Source organism: Mastacembelus armatus, chromosome 2 (assembly GCF_900324485.2).
Source record: "Mastacembelus armatus chromosome 2, fMasArm1.2, whole genome shotgun sequence".
In the NCBI taxonomy this organism is placed as follows: domain Eukaryota; kingdom Metazoa; phylum Chordata; class Actinopteri; order Synbranchiformes; family Mastacembelidae; genus Mastacembelus; species Mastacembelus armatus.
In genome coordinates this window covers 88,154-102,944 of record NC_046634.1, presented here as the reverse complement: position 1 = coordinate 102,944, position 14,791 = coordinate 88,154, and the positions used below count along the sequence as shown (strand labels likewise).

Below are 14,791 nucleotides of genomic sequence, written 5' to 3'. Positions count from 1 at the left end.
TTCTGTGTGAATGAGGCGGTTTTGTTCAGCAGCAAATCCACAAGTGAAGATGCAGAAAAAGCAAAGCAGCTCATAGAAGGCTGCAGAATGAAGGGAGTTTACGTGGAAGATTGCTGTCCTGAGGAGATGTGTTTGAAATGAGGATTACCTTCTCTGTGCCCAACGGTTAAATCCTGCTGCAGCTTTGATGCACTGGAACCTAAATTTTGGATTGTAACATCCAAACTTCTGCACAGCAAACCAGGGACACACAGGTTTATTTAGACCACCTGAAGTCAACTAACAACCCCATGACGCTGCATGTGGCTGCGTAATGACATAATCGATGGCAGGACAGGTGTTAGTGCGCTTCGGACCAATCAGTGGTGACACCTGGTGGCGGACGCAGGTTCTGTAACATCAACTTCAACAGCTACTGTTGATGTGTGTCCGGTGTATTGGAGTGTTTGTCCCATAGCAGTGTGTATGGTAAGTGTAGGAATAGGCGGGTATAGATAATGGATGGATGGATTATTTATGAGACTGGACAGGCCAAACACTCAGAATCAGGAATTTTGAGCATTAATTGACTATAAAGATGCAGCTTGATTTACTGAATCATGGCAGTTCCAGTTTAAGGTGCAGCTGTGAAGGCATTCAAAGCTCTGGAATAAACCATCATCTTTTCTTCAGTGAGCCAGGGTTAATGGAGTTGACTACAGCAGGGGCATCATGGGCGCCATGGACGGCAGAGACCACCTGAGGGTTTCTGCTGGGAGGATGAGATGGTTGAGGGAGGAGGAGGAGGAGGATGGAGAACTGGTGAAGATGCTGCTCCAAGGCAAAGCGGCCTGGGGCTTCACCCTGAAAAGGAGGCAGGGAGCAGAGAGAGCCTCTCACCAACACAAAGGTGACAGATATTTATAAAAAGAACTAAAAACACTCACATGGTTCTTTCTCACCCACAATGCCCACAATGGGAGGTGTGTTTTTCCAAAAAGCAGCTCCAGCAGCTGAGAACACTTTGTACAGTATCTGAAGAAACAAAGAGTCCACTGGTCTCTGCTCTGGTTCCACTGCTCCTCCAGCTTCTCTTTGCCCACAGCAATATCTGGAACTGTTTTTTGGAAAAAGACAGGCCTCCAAATGTCGGTGAGGAAGAGCCATGTGAGCCAGTGCAGCAGTATGGCTCCCTGCTGTGTTTTTAATAGAACTCTGGACAACAATGAAGGTCTACGGCCCAGACCAATAAGCTAAATAAGGTTCTGGATTTACACACGTATGTTGTTGTCAGTCTCTGGATAGGATTTGGGTGCATAACACACAGTTCGTTCCTCCTCTAAAGTCGAGCAGGATGCGACACATTGCAAAACACCGGCAGCTTCGGTCGGTTCAAAGGCTAATTGTATGAAACTTGGCCAGGATTTGTTTTTTTATTATTATTTTTTAAATTCCATTACTCCCTCTATTACAAGGTGTATAGAATAGGAGATTTACATATACAGTCTTAAAGTTACTTTTATTCAACCAGCAAGTTTTTTCTTGATTAGAAAGGACACAGGCGTCTCCATCCATCCATCCATCTTCTTCCGCTTATCAAGGGCCGGATCGCGGGGGCAGTAGCCGAATCAGGGATACCAAGACTTCCTTCTCCCTGGACACTTCCTCCAGCTCTTCCGGGGGACACCGAGGCATTCCCAGGCCAGCCGGGAGACCTAGTCCCTTCAGCGTGTCCTGGGTCTTCCCCGAGGCCTCCTCCCGGTGGGACATGCCCGGAACACCTCCCCAGGAAGGCGTCGAGGAGGCATCCGAAACAGATGCCCGAGCCACCTCAACTGACTCCTCTCGATGTGGAGGAGCAGCGGCTCTACTCCGAGCTCCTCCCGGGTGACCAAGCTCCTCACCCTATCTCCTAGGGAGTGCACGGCCACCCTGCGGAGGAAGCTCATTTCAGCCGCTTGTATCCGCGATCTTGTTCTTTTGGTCATGACCCAGAGCTCATGACCATAGGTGAGAGTAGGAACGTAGATTGACCGGTAAATCGAGACCACAACGGACCGGTACCCCGACCGCATTACTGCTGCCGATTCCCGGATCCATATGTCAATCTCGCGTTCCGTCCTTCCCTCACTCGTGAACAAGACCCCGAGATACTTAAACTCCTCCACTTGAGGCAGGATCTCTCCCCTGGCCTGGAGATGGCAAGCCACCTTTTTCCGGTTGAGTACCATGGCCTCGGACTTGGAGGTGCTGATTCTCATCCCAGCCGCTTCACACTCGGTTGCAAACCGCCTCAGCGCACGCTGGAGATCCTGGCTCGATGGAGCCAATAGGACAACATCATCTGCAAAAAGCAGAGATGAAATCCTGTGGTCCCCGAACTGGACTCCCTCCGGCCCCTGGCTGCACCTAGAAATTCTGTCCATAAAAGTAATGAACAGAACCGGTGACAAAGGGCAGCCCTGCCGGAGTCCAACGTGCACTGGGAACAGATCTGACTTACTACCGACAATGCGAACCAAGCTCCTGCTCCGTTTGTACAGAGACCGGATAGCCCTCAGCAAAGGGCCCCGGACCCCATACTCCTGGAGCACCTCCCACAGGATGTCACGAGGGACCCGGTCAAATGCCTTCTCCAAGTCCACAAAACACATGTGGACTGGTTGGGCAAACTCCCATGAACCTTCGAGCACCCTTGAGAGTGTGTAGAGCTGGTCCAGGGTTCCATGCCCAGGACGGAAACCGCATTGTTCCTCCTGAATCCGAGGTTCGACCACCGGCCAGATCCTCCTCTCCAGCACCCTGGCATAGACCTTCCCCGGGACGCTGTGGAGTGTGATCCCTCTGTAGTTGTAACACACCCTCCGGTCCCCCTTCTTAGAAAGAGGAACCACCACCCCGGTCTGCCAATCCAAGGGTACGGTCCCCGAACGCCATGTGAGGTACTTGGGATGGATCTCATCCACCCCCGGTGCTTTGCCACCGAGGAGCTGCCGAACTACCTCAGTGACTTTGGCTTGGGTGATGGATGGATCACCATCCGAGCAACTCCAGAGTAGAAGAGAGTCCAGGGAGGGGCCCTGGCTTCGCCATGCCGGGCGACGTCACGGTCCTCAATTGACGCTCCATAAGAGGTCACTGAACCGCTCTTAGTCTGGTCCGTCACCTAGGACCTGTTTGCCTTGGGAGACCGTGCCAGGGGCATATACCCCCAGACAACATAGCTCCTAGGATCATACGGGCACTCAAACCACTCCACCACGATAAGGTGGCGGTTCAAGGAGGGGGACACAGGCGTCTCCCAGAAGAAAATAAGACGATGTACAAGAGGCATCATTGTGGAAAAATTATTACTCATTTTTTATTTACATTTGAACAAAAAGTGGCATGTGAATAAAAGTAACTTTAAGTCAGAATTTGCCAGGGGTATGAATAATTTCAGGCTTGACTGTACGCGTACACTTTTTATCCTCGGGACCGATTTGGTCCCACTGGCCCCTCATTATAACCATATATATTTGATACGCTGTAATCCTGACATATTATAATGCTTTTCCCATTGATACCTAATAAATCTAAGCATCTACCTTCAAAATACAGGAAAAACAGGTTTTAGCGTTTTAGGGGTAATGACCTCCCCAAGCCGCCAGGGGCAGCAGAGCCTTCATCACATGAAGTTTCAGTGGAGGCATGGTTCCCTTACTGTGTAAAATACATGGCAATAAAAAAGCTGAACACCACTAAAATGGTCTTGGTGTGTTGGGATTGATATAAAAGAGTGGTGTGAACGTGGTTGAGAATATATTTTGTCTCTCTGTCTGTGTGTGTGTGTGTGTGTGTGTGTGTGAGAACTTCAAGTCATCAAAGGCCAAATGGGCTCTGTTTATGTCTTCTCTTGATCAAGAGAGATCCTCCTCTCTGCTATTGGATGTGTGGTATAGCATGTTTATGCAGATGCATCTTTGATAGGAAAAGTTTTTTTGAATAAACTTCCATTGGGCCTGAAAATCAGTGTCATCAATTATGGACCTAGTCAAGGCTGTAATAACCTCATCCCAAATATTCCACTTTGCACCTCCTTTTTGGAAAATATTGCATATTTTGTGTTTTTCCCATTGAAAAAAATCTGGTTCTTATGACAAAAAGGCTTAAAAATATAAATAATCATAATAATAAATTTTATATCTGTGGTTAGGTCTGAAGATGTTGAAAAGATCTTATTCAGTGAAAGTGAAAAAAAATTATATATGGGATTTTTGTGGTACACAAAGGTAAAAAGTGTAACTTAATTTTTAAGGTGCCTCAAAGGTTAACACTGATCTAATTAATCTCGGGGTGTATTGTGTTTTTATTTAGCTCCTCTGGCCTGAGTGGACAACTGAGGCTAAGTCCAGTTTTACTCAAGTCAGGTTTGGGGCTGGATCTGTTAGTCAGGTGTAGGGTTTTTCAAGTCTTACCTGCTGACAGACAAGAAGTGGATACTTTGACAAACTGGTCAAGCGTGTCCAGCTCTCATCGTACATCCATTGTCAGAACTGTCTCATCTGTGGGAACATGAGTCTGGATGTGGAATAAAGTCAGATGGAGCAGAAACAAAAGAACAGATGTAAGTGAAAAGCGCCCTCCAGTGGACACAGTGAGGAACTACAGCTCTCTCCATATTAATACACACATTTATACTAACACACACTGAAATGGACTTGGAATATTATTCAGTTCACTATCACTGATCCTCGGCTGTCTCCATCACTGATCAATACTGATAATTGATCCTGACAAAAACAAATTAATCAGGCCATTCAGCAGTGTTTGTCCAGTTCTAATATCAGTTTCACACTTGGTTGGTTTTGTTTTCTGTCCGAATCCAAAGACAGTCTGAGTGCTAATGTATGAAATCCCACTTTGACCAGTCAAACAACAGCAGAGTGCTGGTGAAAGGTTAGTGTTTCTTTAAAACTGCTGCACCTCCCCCTGATTTAGAATGAAACTCAGCTCAGCCAGGCAGGTGAAAGGGGAAGTAAGTGAAGCTCAGACAGAAAAGAGCAGCAGGTGGAAGAGGCTCAGGGGAAAAGCTGGAAAAGTGGAGTTTTTCTTCATTAAAGAGACCTGGTTTACGACTAGTGATGGGAAAGTGAAGCCTCATGAAGCACTGAGGCTTTCCTGACAATTGTGCCGAAAAAGATTCAAAGCTTCGAGACTTCAGTGACGGTGACATCTGGTGGACAACTGAAGCCATAGCAACCTCTAAAGAGCACGAATGAAGCACTGGCATTGTTACAATCCCATGACAGCAATAAAAGTTCAGACCTCTTGAAATCAAACTGATCCCAAACTTTAGAACGTCGCTTATTGATGGGACTCGCCGTGAAACTTGCCAAATACTCTCAATGCAAAATACTCTCACTCTCACTCTCCAAATCCTGAAGCAGAATGATGCATGTTATATAGCTGGTATGGCACCAAACCACTCAAATCTGTCAAACCTGTCAAGCTGTCATTGCCTCAGAATGCATTGAAACGCCATGAGCCAATGACACACACTGAAAGACTATGAGCCAATGAAAAGCTTTGAAACATTTTGAAGCAATGAAGCGCGAAGCGAAACAGCGATGACGTTCGAACGTCATCAGTCACGTGACACTGGTGTTTCAATACAACCTCTGACACAGTGTTTCGAATCACTCCGCTTCAGGAAGAGTGACACAAGCTCCGAAGCCTCGGTATCATTTGCCCATCACTATTTACGACATAACTTGTTTTAATTGAGCTGGAGAAACTGGTTTATTAAAGTTTCCTAGTTGGACTTTCTTTAAATCACAAGTGGTTTCAAACAGAAGCATCAGCCTGTAAAAACCAGGTGAGTAAAAATGGCCGCCTGTGCCTCACCTTCATTATCAAAACGTTTATGTTTAAGATACACACTGAACAGTAAAATTAGTCAAAACGTTCACTGAAGCTTCTGTGAGACCAACTACACTTCTAGACAGAAATACTTTGAGCTGCAGAGAGCTCCTCCATGGCTGAGGAGAAACCAGGCTGGATCTGTTAGTCAGCTGTAGGTTTTGTCAGGTCTTACCTGCTGACAGACAGAAAGTGCACACTGGGACAAACTGGCTAAATGGGTCCAACTCTCATCGTACATCCATGGTCAGAACTGTTTCATCTGCAGGAACATGAGTCTGGATGTGGAATAAAGTCAGATGGAGCAGAAACAGAAGAACAGATGTGAGTGATCAGAGCAGTGTAACTTAATTTTTAAGGGTACTGTATCTCTCTCCATATTAATACACACATTAATAATGACTCACACTGACATGGACTTGGAATATTATTCAAACTATTACTAATCCTCAGCTGTCTCCATCACTGATCAATACTGATGATTGATCCTGATTATCAGTGAATCCTGTTGGATATGAAGCCTGTTTGTTCTGCAGACTGTATTTCATTCATTTTAATGAAATAGATTTAAGTTTTGATGTGCTTCTCATTTTAAATTGTGCATGTAGTTTTTGCTAATTAAACTCAGCTGACTGACTGGTTTTTGAATGACTGGTTTCATTAGACTTCAGCATGTGACCTTTGCTCACTGAAAGCCAGTCTGCATAGTTTACAGTGAACAAATAAATGTGAGTCTGCGTCACTGAACTCAATCTGATGAAAATGAAATTACATGAAGCATAAATGTGACAGAGACTGTCAGATTGGAAAGTCAATCAAAGGACTAAAGTAAAATACCTCAAAAAGCCACAAAAAGAGGAGTTGGGGCCTTCTACATGTCTCTGCCCAGGGTCCCATTATCCTGTAATCCATCCACAGTGATATAAATGCAACAACAAACACAGTACCATTAAATCTGACCAAACCGGTCCAACCCCCCTGTAACTGTCTGTTTCCATTCCAGGTGGAGCTCTGACTAATTCCATAAACCAGCTCACCTGTGTCGTACCTTCTCTGCAGGCGTCGAGGGAGGAGTGTTGGACTGAACAAACTGTGAGTTCACTTTCACTTTGTCTTTACTAACATAACTTTGTCTTTTGTTGGACAGTCTTTGTCTCCATGTTGTTGGATTATTGATTATTGATTTAGTGAATCAAATAATCTGATGAACAGCTGATGTTTATATCCTGTCATGTCTGTTTATTTATGGCCACAGGGATGACAAAGGGGGAGGGGTGGGGAGTTTGAACATTTCCAAGGGCCCATAATACACAGTCCAGGAAATGGATCTACAACCTTATGTAGGCAGCTCAGAGTCTTTCACGGGCCCAGAATCTCTGACAGCACCCCAGTTTACGGGTAGTAAATCATCTTCTCCACCAGAGTAAAGTCAGAATCATCACCATAGTGGTGTTTCCTGTCAAGCCTTTCAAAATAAAAGTGTGTGTGAGCTGATGTGGATTCAGCAGCATGGATCAGTCTGAGGACAGACAGGAGGGAGTCCGTCCCTCTAAACCCAGGCTGTGTGGGGACCATGAGAGCCAGACCGAATATCAGAGGTGAGATGAGGATCTGTGAGAGTCCAGGACTCTTCTCCATGTCAGAGCTTATATGTTGATTAAAGGACTGAAAATATTTCCATCAGTTTTTATCCAACATGCACATTTATCAGTTCTTGACTTTGTTTCAGTATCCAGCAGCAGAGACCAGACTGTCCTGAACCCAGCTGTGTGTCCCTCAAGAGTGACCAGTCGACTGGTCATATAATTGACTTTAAAGGAGGAAGTCCACCTGCTGATCAGTTGTAAGCTGTAACTTTCAGTCAAAGTTGAGTTTTTCTAGAAAAGATGGAGTTTGTGTGACATGTTGCCCGACCACGTCTGAGATCCAAAGTGTTTCTGTTATAAATGTCATCAGGACAGAAATCATGTGAAGAATGAAAAAGCAGCTGAGAAAAAAATTCCAGCTCTGTTTGTTCTGATTTTTCATACTGGGAGCTGCCCAGTACAACCAGTCTGACACAAGCAGACACTGGCTGTAGGTGTCTTGTTCCAGGACTAAGTGTTCAAGTGAGGGAGGGAGAGATCTATGTTGGCTCCAACATAGATCTCCCTGAGCTCATTCTTTACGATTTCTCCACAGAGTGGACCAGGAGAGCTCAGAGGTTCACAGTGCTCAGTCTGCCCAGCAGTATCCAACAAACCCGGACTCCTTATTTATGGTCTGTACATGTACAACTATTGCTCTGACATCTGTTCTGTTCACAGTCATCTCCATGCTGCACTTCTTAGACCAGGGTCCAACATAGACCTGATGTTTGGGGCCACAATTTTAGTTGGTATTCATACAGTTCTCTGTTCCAGCTGCTGGAGAACCACATTGTCACTTTTGTGAAGAACGAGCTGAAGAAGATGCAGAAGGTTCTGACTTCAGGCTCCCCAGAGAGTCAGAGGGAGGATGAGGAGGTGTTGGACGGTCAGGATGAAGAGCAGAGGAGGAGCAGCAGAGAAGCATTTCTGAAGATCACACTGAACTTCCTGAGGGGAATGAAGCAGGAGCAGCTGGCCAACTGTCTGCAGAGCAGTAAGAGGATTTCTATAAAGTTTTAACATGATGGATAAAGGCCATATGTGACATTTCCAAAGTGATGGAGATGTTTCTCTCTGTGGGGAATCAATCTGTATCTTCATTCTTTAAGGAAATGTTTCTTTGCCTGTTCTTTCAGAATCTCCTGTCATGTGTCGACATCAACTCAAGTCCAACTTGCAGAAGAAGTTCCAGTGTGTGTTTGAGGGGGTCCCTAAAACAGGAAGCTCAATACTCCTGAACCAGATCTACACAGAGCTCTATATCACAGAGGGAGGGGCTGCAGAGGTCAATAAGGAACATGAGGTCAGAGAGATTGATCCAGCATCCAGGAAACTAGACAGACCAGAAATAACCATTAGACATGAAGACATCTTTAAAGCCTCACCTGGAAGACATAGACCAATCAGAACAGTGATGACAAAGGGAGTGGCTGGCATTGGGAAAAGATTCTTAACACAGAAGTTCACTCTGGACTGGGCTGAAGACAAAGCCAACCAGGACATCCAGTTCACATTTCCCTTCACTTTCAGAGAGCTGAATGTGCTGAAAGAGAAAAAGTTCAGCTTGGTGGAACTGGTTCATCACTTCTTCACTGAAACCAAAGAAATCTGCAGGTTTGAAGACTTCCAGGTTCTCTTCATCTTTGTAGGTCTGGATGAGTGTCGCCTTCCTCTGGACTTCCAAAACGCAGAGATCCTGACTGATGCTACACAGTCCACCTCCATGGATGTGCTGTTGACGAACCTCATCAGGGGGAAACTGCTTCCTTCCGCTCACCTCTGGATAACCACACGACCTGCAGCGGCCAGTCAGATCCCTCCTGAGTGTGTTGACATGGTGACAGAGGTCAGAGGGTTCACCGACCCACAGAAAGAGCAGTACTTCAGGAAGAGGTTCACAGATAAGGAGAAGGCCAGTACAATCATCTCCCACATCAAGATCTCACGAAGCCTCCACATCATGTGCCACATCCCGGTCTTCTGCTGGATCACTGCTACAGTTCTGGAGGATCTTTTAGAAACCAGAGAGACAGGACAGCTTCCCAAGACCCTGACTGAGATGTACATCAATTTCCTGGTGGTTCAGACCAAAGTGAAGAACATCAAGTATGATGGAGCAGTTGGGACAGATCCACACTGGAGCTCAGAGAACACGAAGATGGTTGAGTATCTGGGAAAACTGGCTTTTGAGCAGCTGCAGAAAGGCAACGTGATCTTCTATGAATCCGACCTGACAGAGTGTGGCATCGATCTCAGAGCCGCCTCAATGTACTCAGGAGTGTTCACACAGATCTTTAAAGAAGAGAACGGACTGTACCAGGACCAGGTGTTCTGCTTCGTCCATCTGAGTGTCCAGGAGTTTCTGGCTGCTCTTCATGTACATCTGACCTTCATCAACTCTGGAGTCAATCTGCTGTCGGAGGATCAAACAACCTCCCAGACGCCTGAAACAACAACAGACCAATCTGTAGAGAAACTCTTCTACCAGGGTGCTGTGGACAAGGCCTTACACAGTCCAAATGGACACCTGGACCTGTTCCTGCGCTTCCTCCTGGGCCTTTCACTCCAGACCAATCAGAATCTTCTACATGGCCTGATGACACACACAGGAAGTGGTGCTCAGAGCAATCAGGAAATAGTCCAGTACATCAAAACTAAATTCAGTGAAAATCTTTCTCGAGAGAGAAGCATCAACCTTTTCCACTGTCTGAATGAACTGAAGGATCATTCTCTAGTGGAGGAGATCCAAAAGTTCCTGAGTTCAGGGAAACATTCCAAGGAAGAACTGTCTCCTGCTCAGTTGTCAGCTCTGGTCTTCATCTTACTGTCATCAGAACAAGACCTGGATGTGTTTGACCTGAAGAAATACTCTGCTTCAGAGGAGGCTCTTCTGAGGCTGCTGCCAGTGGTCGGTCTCTCCAAGAAAGTCCTGTAAGTGTGTAAGAGTTGGATTCATTCATCATGACAATAAGACCCTGAGATGGACTCAACTTGAGAGAAAAAGAAATAAGTCCAGATTTGTCGTTTCCTTATATTTATTTCCTCTGCAGGCTGAGCGGCTGTAACCTGTCAGAGAGAAGCTGTGAAGCTCTGGTCTCAGTTCTCAGCTCCCAGTCCTCCACTCTGAGAGAGCTGGACCTGAGTAACAACGACCTGCAGGACTCAGGAGTGAAGCTGATCTCTGATGGGCTCAGGAGTCCACACTGTAAACTGGAGACGCTCAGGTCAGGATTCATCAACCTGTTTGACTGATGCTCAATTAAAATCTGATTGACATCAGTGGATAAACAGCTGTAATCTGTGTGAGACTGTGTCTGCTGATACAATTTGTCACATGACCTTTTACTACTGAGAATTTTCCATCATTTTATGTTTTGTCGCTGAATTATCAAATATACACAGGTGATTTTAAACTTATATTATCAAGTTGACACAAAAACAACAAAGAAAAACAGAGAGAGTTCCTCAACCAGAGTACTGAGTCATTGCAGACAGTTTCATCTTGTATGTAACTTCAGACAGGAGCATCATCCAAGGATCTTCCATGTGTGTTGTTTTGTGTTTCACAGGCTGTCAGGCTGTCTGGTCACAGAGAAAGGCTGTTCTTCTCTGGCCTCGGCTCTGAGCTCCAACCCCTCCCATCTCAGAGAGCTGGACCTAAGGTACAACCATCCAGGAGAGTCCGGAGTGAAGCTCCTGTCTGCTGGACTGAACGATCCACACTGGAGACTGGACAATCTCAGGTATGGAGAGGTCTGACAGGAAGAGCTGCAAACATTTTCATTGTCCTTTGTCTTTATGGTGGTTTTGAGTCTTATATGAACAATAAGACATGTAGTAAACACTGGTTTGTGCTGACCTGACCCCCGTTGTCCTTTCAGGTTGGAGCCTGGTGGAGTCCAATGGTTGAGACCAGGTCTGAAGAAATGTAAGTGTGTTTTTAATGAGGTTCATGACAACACAGCAGCTCACACTCAACCAGGTGACAAATGAGTAACTGCAGCTGTTACTGTGTCTTGTTCTCTCCATCAGATTCCTGTGATCTCACAATCGACACAAACACAGTGAACCGAAAACTACAACTGTCTGACAACAACAGGAAGGTGGCTCATGTGGATGAGGTTCAGTCATATCCTGATCATCCAGAGAGATTTGACAAGTGGCCTCAGCTGCTGTGTAGTAATGGTCTGACTGGTCGCTGTTACTGGGAGGTGGAGTGGGAAGAAAATGTGTTTATATCAGTGAGTTACAGAGAAATCAAAAGGAAAGGAGCCAGTGAGGACTCTGAGTTTGGATACAATGATCAGTCCTGGACTCTGAGATGCTCAAATGGTGGTTCCTATGTCTTGCGCAATAACAAACAGAGATTTGTCTCTCCCACCTCCTCCTCCTCCTCTGGTAGAGTAGCAGTGTACCTGGACTGGCCTGCTGGTATTTTGTCCTTCTACAAAGTCTCCTCTGACACACTGATACACATCCACACTTTCAACACCACATTTACTGAGCCTCTGTATCCTGGGTTCACAGTCTGGTTTCCTGATTCCTCAGTGTCTCTGTGTCCAGAGTAACAGACAAGAGTCTCTTCCTGTCACAGAAACCTTCTGACTGTTGAACAGAAAGTTCAGTCTGTCAAAGTTCACTCACACATTTAGATTCATCAAGTTAATAATTCTAATAATTCAAATAATAACTCTAAATGTATGTGCTAAATGATTCTTTGTAAATTCCTTTGTATTGTAATTTAAATGTTTATCAGACATTTATCACAGAATAAACTTTGTTCACTTTTACCTGTTATATATATATTTTTATATATATTTTCTTGTGTTTCTGTTGTGGTTGTAGTTCAAGTATCTGTAGTGTAATGGATAAGAATCAAGAACCTCCTGAGCCCTGTTTATTCTAGTGAGATCGGAAACAAAATCCAGGGTCAGAACTGACAGACTGGGGCCTTTAAAGTGGAATGTAACTTTTGGACTTGAAGTGTTTTGAGGGGCAGAAAGCTCCAACTAACAAGGGTCATTACACGTGTGTTACAAGCTCTTGGAGACAGAACAAGTACCTGCTGTCACATGTGTGTATGTGTGGAACTGTCACTTTCCTCTCTGGGACAATACAGACATGAAGTGGACAAGATTTACGGGACGACCGAGGATCAACCTAAATATGCTGCAGTCAGCTGACTCCATGTCAACCTTTACATCTTTAGACGTGTGCCCTAACAGGGACGTGGAGATTTCTGTCTAATATCTGACTCATCAGTTTGACAGCTGGTGCAGGTAGTGCAGGTCTCCAGCTCTAAACAGGGTCTCAGGTCCAGTCAAACAGTAGGAAGGACTGGATGATGGACTCAGTGTCTGTGTGGTGTCTTCAGCTGAATCATGATGAAGCTGCTGAGTGTCTTCATGCTGCTGCTTCCTGTAGGTCAGGTGGTGATCACATTAATGCGTTTATTTTTTTACTGCTAAACCTTTCAGCAGATTATGGACTGCATAGTTCACTAATACCAGATCCATTCATGTGAAATGGGCCATTCTGCGGAATCAATAGTTTAACTTTGGATACTTCATGTATATTTAGATGATACTTTTGGACCTTTACTCTGTGGTATTTCTACTGTTACTGCAGGAAAGAGTCTTAGTACTATTTATTTCAGGGCGGCTTCCTGTTGCACAGCATGAAATTCCAAAGAGCCCCCTCTCTTCCTGGACCCTGGTTATATCCACTTTCTGTTGCAGTCGTGGAGCAGCTTGTTTCTCCATATAAAGGTAATGTCAGAACATTTTCACTTTCCTCTTTACTTTGCTCTTTTGTCGTGTGTCTGATCAACAGGCAGTGAAAGGCAGCAGTGTTTCTACAGAGCATTGAAACACTGAGGCAAAAAGCTTTGACACTGAATGAGTCATCATTGACCTTAACGACCCTCTTCTGAGCTCCCCCTTTGGTCACTTAACGAGCCTATTCGGATCAGGTGTGAAGTGAAACCAACTCAGGGGCGTGGACTAATGACTGTCACCTGTTTTGCTTAGATCACTTAATGAGCCTATTGAGCCCAAGGTGGAGTGAAACCAACCTGGGTAATATATTTGGAGGTTCCTGTCCAGCCTCTTTCAGGCTGATGAAGCCACTTGTAAGTGGTGAAACGTTTCACCTTTAAAGAACTGAAAGTCCAGTTGCCATGACTCAACTTTTGGAGAATATTGACCAATCAAATGCGGCTTAGAGAGAGAGAGCGAGAGAGCAAAGAGAACACATCACTATCGTGTTTTTGTAGTGTGGAGAGTGTACCAGCTTTCAGCCAATAAAAACAGAGAAAATACTGCATTTTTCTGGTGTTATTTTTTTTATGGGTTGGGACAGTCTACAAAGAAGTCTTAAACTTCTTAAGATCGCCTTTACCAAAGCACAAATTGTAAAAACTAATAGATAAATTCTGTCTTTCACTAAATTATAATAGGGTGGGCAAGACTGACGTTTGGGTGGGCTAACCCCAGTTTGTCTTTTAGTTTGTTTATCTTCCTGTCGAAAGTAATATTATTCTAGCCTTTGTCAGCGTTATGTCAGGCTGTAAACTATTTTACGTGTTTGTCAAATTTCATGTTATCCAATCCAATCTACTGAGATTGTTAGGTTAGGTTTGGAAGCTACGTTCAAACAGGCTGTAATCTGATCTTTCTTTTAGTAATCAGTCAAATATCCTGCACGTTAGACAGCTACAGTAAAGTCGAGGTCAACAGGAAGTGTAAAGAAGCCTACAATAAACTCATACACACAGTTTTGGATATTATGAATTACTCTGGATGATCACACCGATCATATTATTACACAGTATGATGTTAGAGGGGATACAAATTATTTCAGCTGCAGTTTCCCAGGTGGCATAAACTGTACCCCCTTCTCCACGATGCCAAATGATGCCCAAACAAACCATATAGCCAGCACTTTGTACTATTATGCAATTCTGAGCTAATGCACAGACAGCTGTCTAAACAAAGTCCAGGGTCAGAACTGACAAACTGGGGCCATGAGCGTCCTCATGCTGTTGCTGCTGCTTCCTGTAGGTCAGATGATGACATTAACACATGTATTGTTGCAAAACCTTTTTGTGGATTATGGACTGCATAGTCCACTAATATCAGATACATCAATGCGACATGTGCAATTCTGCAGAATGAATACTTTTACGTTGACTACATTTGGATGCTGATACTTTTGGACTATTACTACAATAACACTTCTACTCTGTGGTATTTCTGCTGTTACTGCAGTTATCTTGATGAGCA

At 44.8% G+C, this 14,791-nt stretch overlaps 1 protein-coding gene across 1 annotated transcript; it reads left to right on the top strand.

Annotated features, from left to right (window-relative positions):
- Positions 1-5,636: 5,636 nt before the first annotated feature.
- LOC113127192 (NLR family CARD domain-containing protein 3-like) lies at positions 5,637-12,298 on the top strand. The gene is made up of 10 exons (XM_026301563.1): positions 5,637-5,836; positions 6,884-7,478; positions 7,610-7,723; positions 8,062-8,140; positions 8,283-8,502; positions 8,645-10,439; positions 10,559-10,732; positions 11,078-11,251; positions 11,390-11,436; positions 11,541-12,298. The coding sequence occupies exons 2-10, from the start codon at positions 7,390-7,392 to the stop codon at positions 12,074-12,076; spliced, it is 3,228 nt and encodes a 1,075-aa protein (XP_026157348.1). The 5' UTR covers positions 5,637-5,836; positions 6,884-7,389; the 3' UTR covers positions 12,077-12,298.
- The last annotated feature ends 2,493 nt before the right edge of the window (positions 12,299-14,791 follow it).

Excerpts from the sequence above, each read along its gene's own strand:
- LOC113127192 (XM_026301563.1), top strand. The coding sequence starts at position 7,390 with ATGGATCAGTCTGAGGACAGACAGGAGGGAGTCCGTCCCTCTAAACCC. Across the intron at positions 10,440-10,558 it reads GGTCTCTCCAAGAAAGTCCT|GCTGAGCGGCTGTAACCTGT; the intron begins GTAAGTGTGTAA and ends TTTCCTCTGCAG. Across the intron at positions 11,437-11,540 it reads GAGACCAGGTCTGAAGAAAT|ATTCCTGTGATCTCACAATC; the intron begins GTAAGTGTGTTT and ends TCTCTCCATCAG.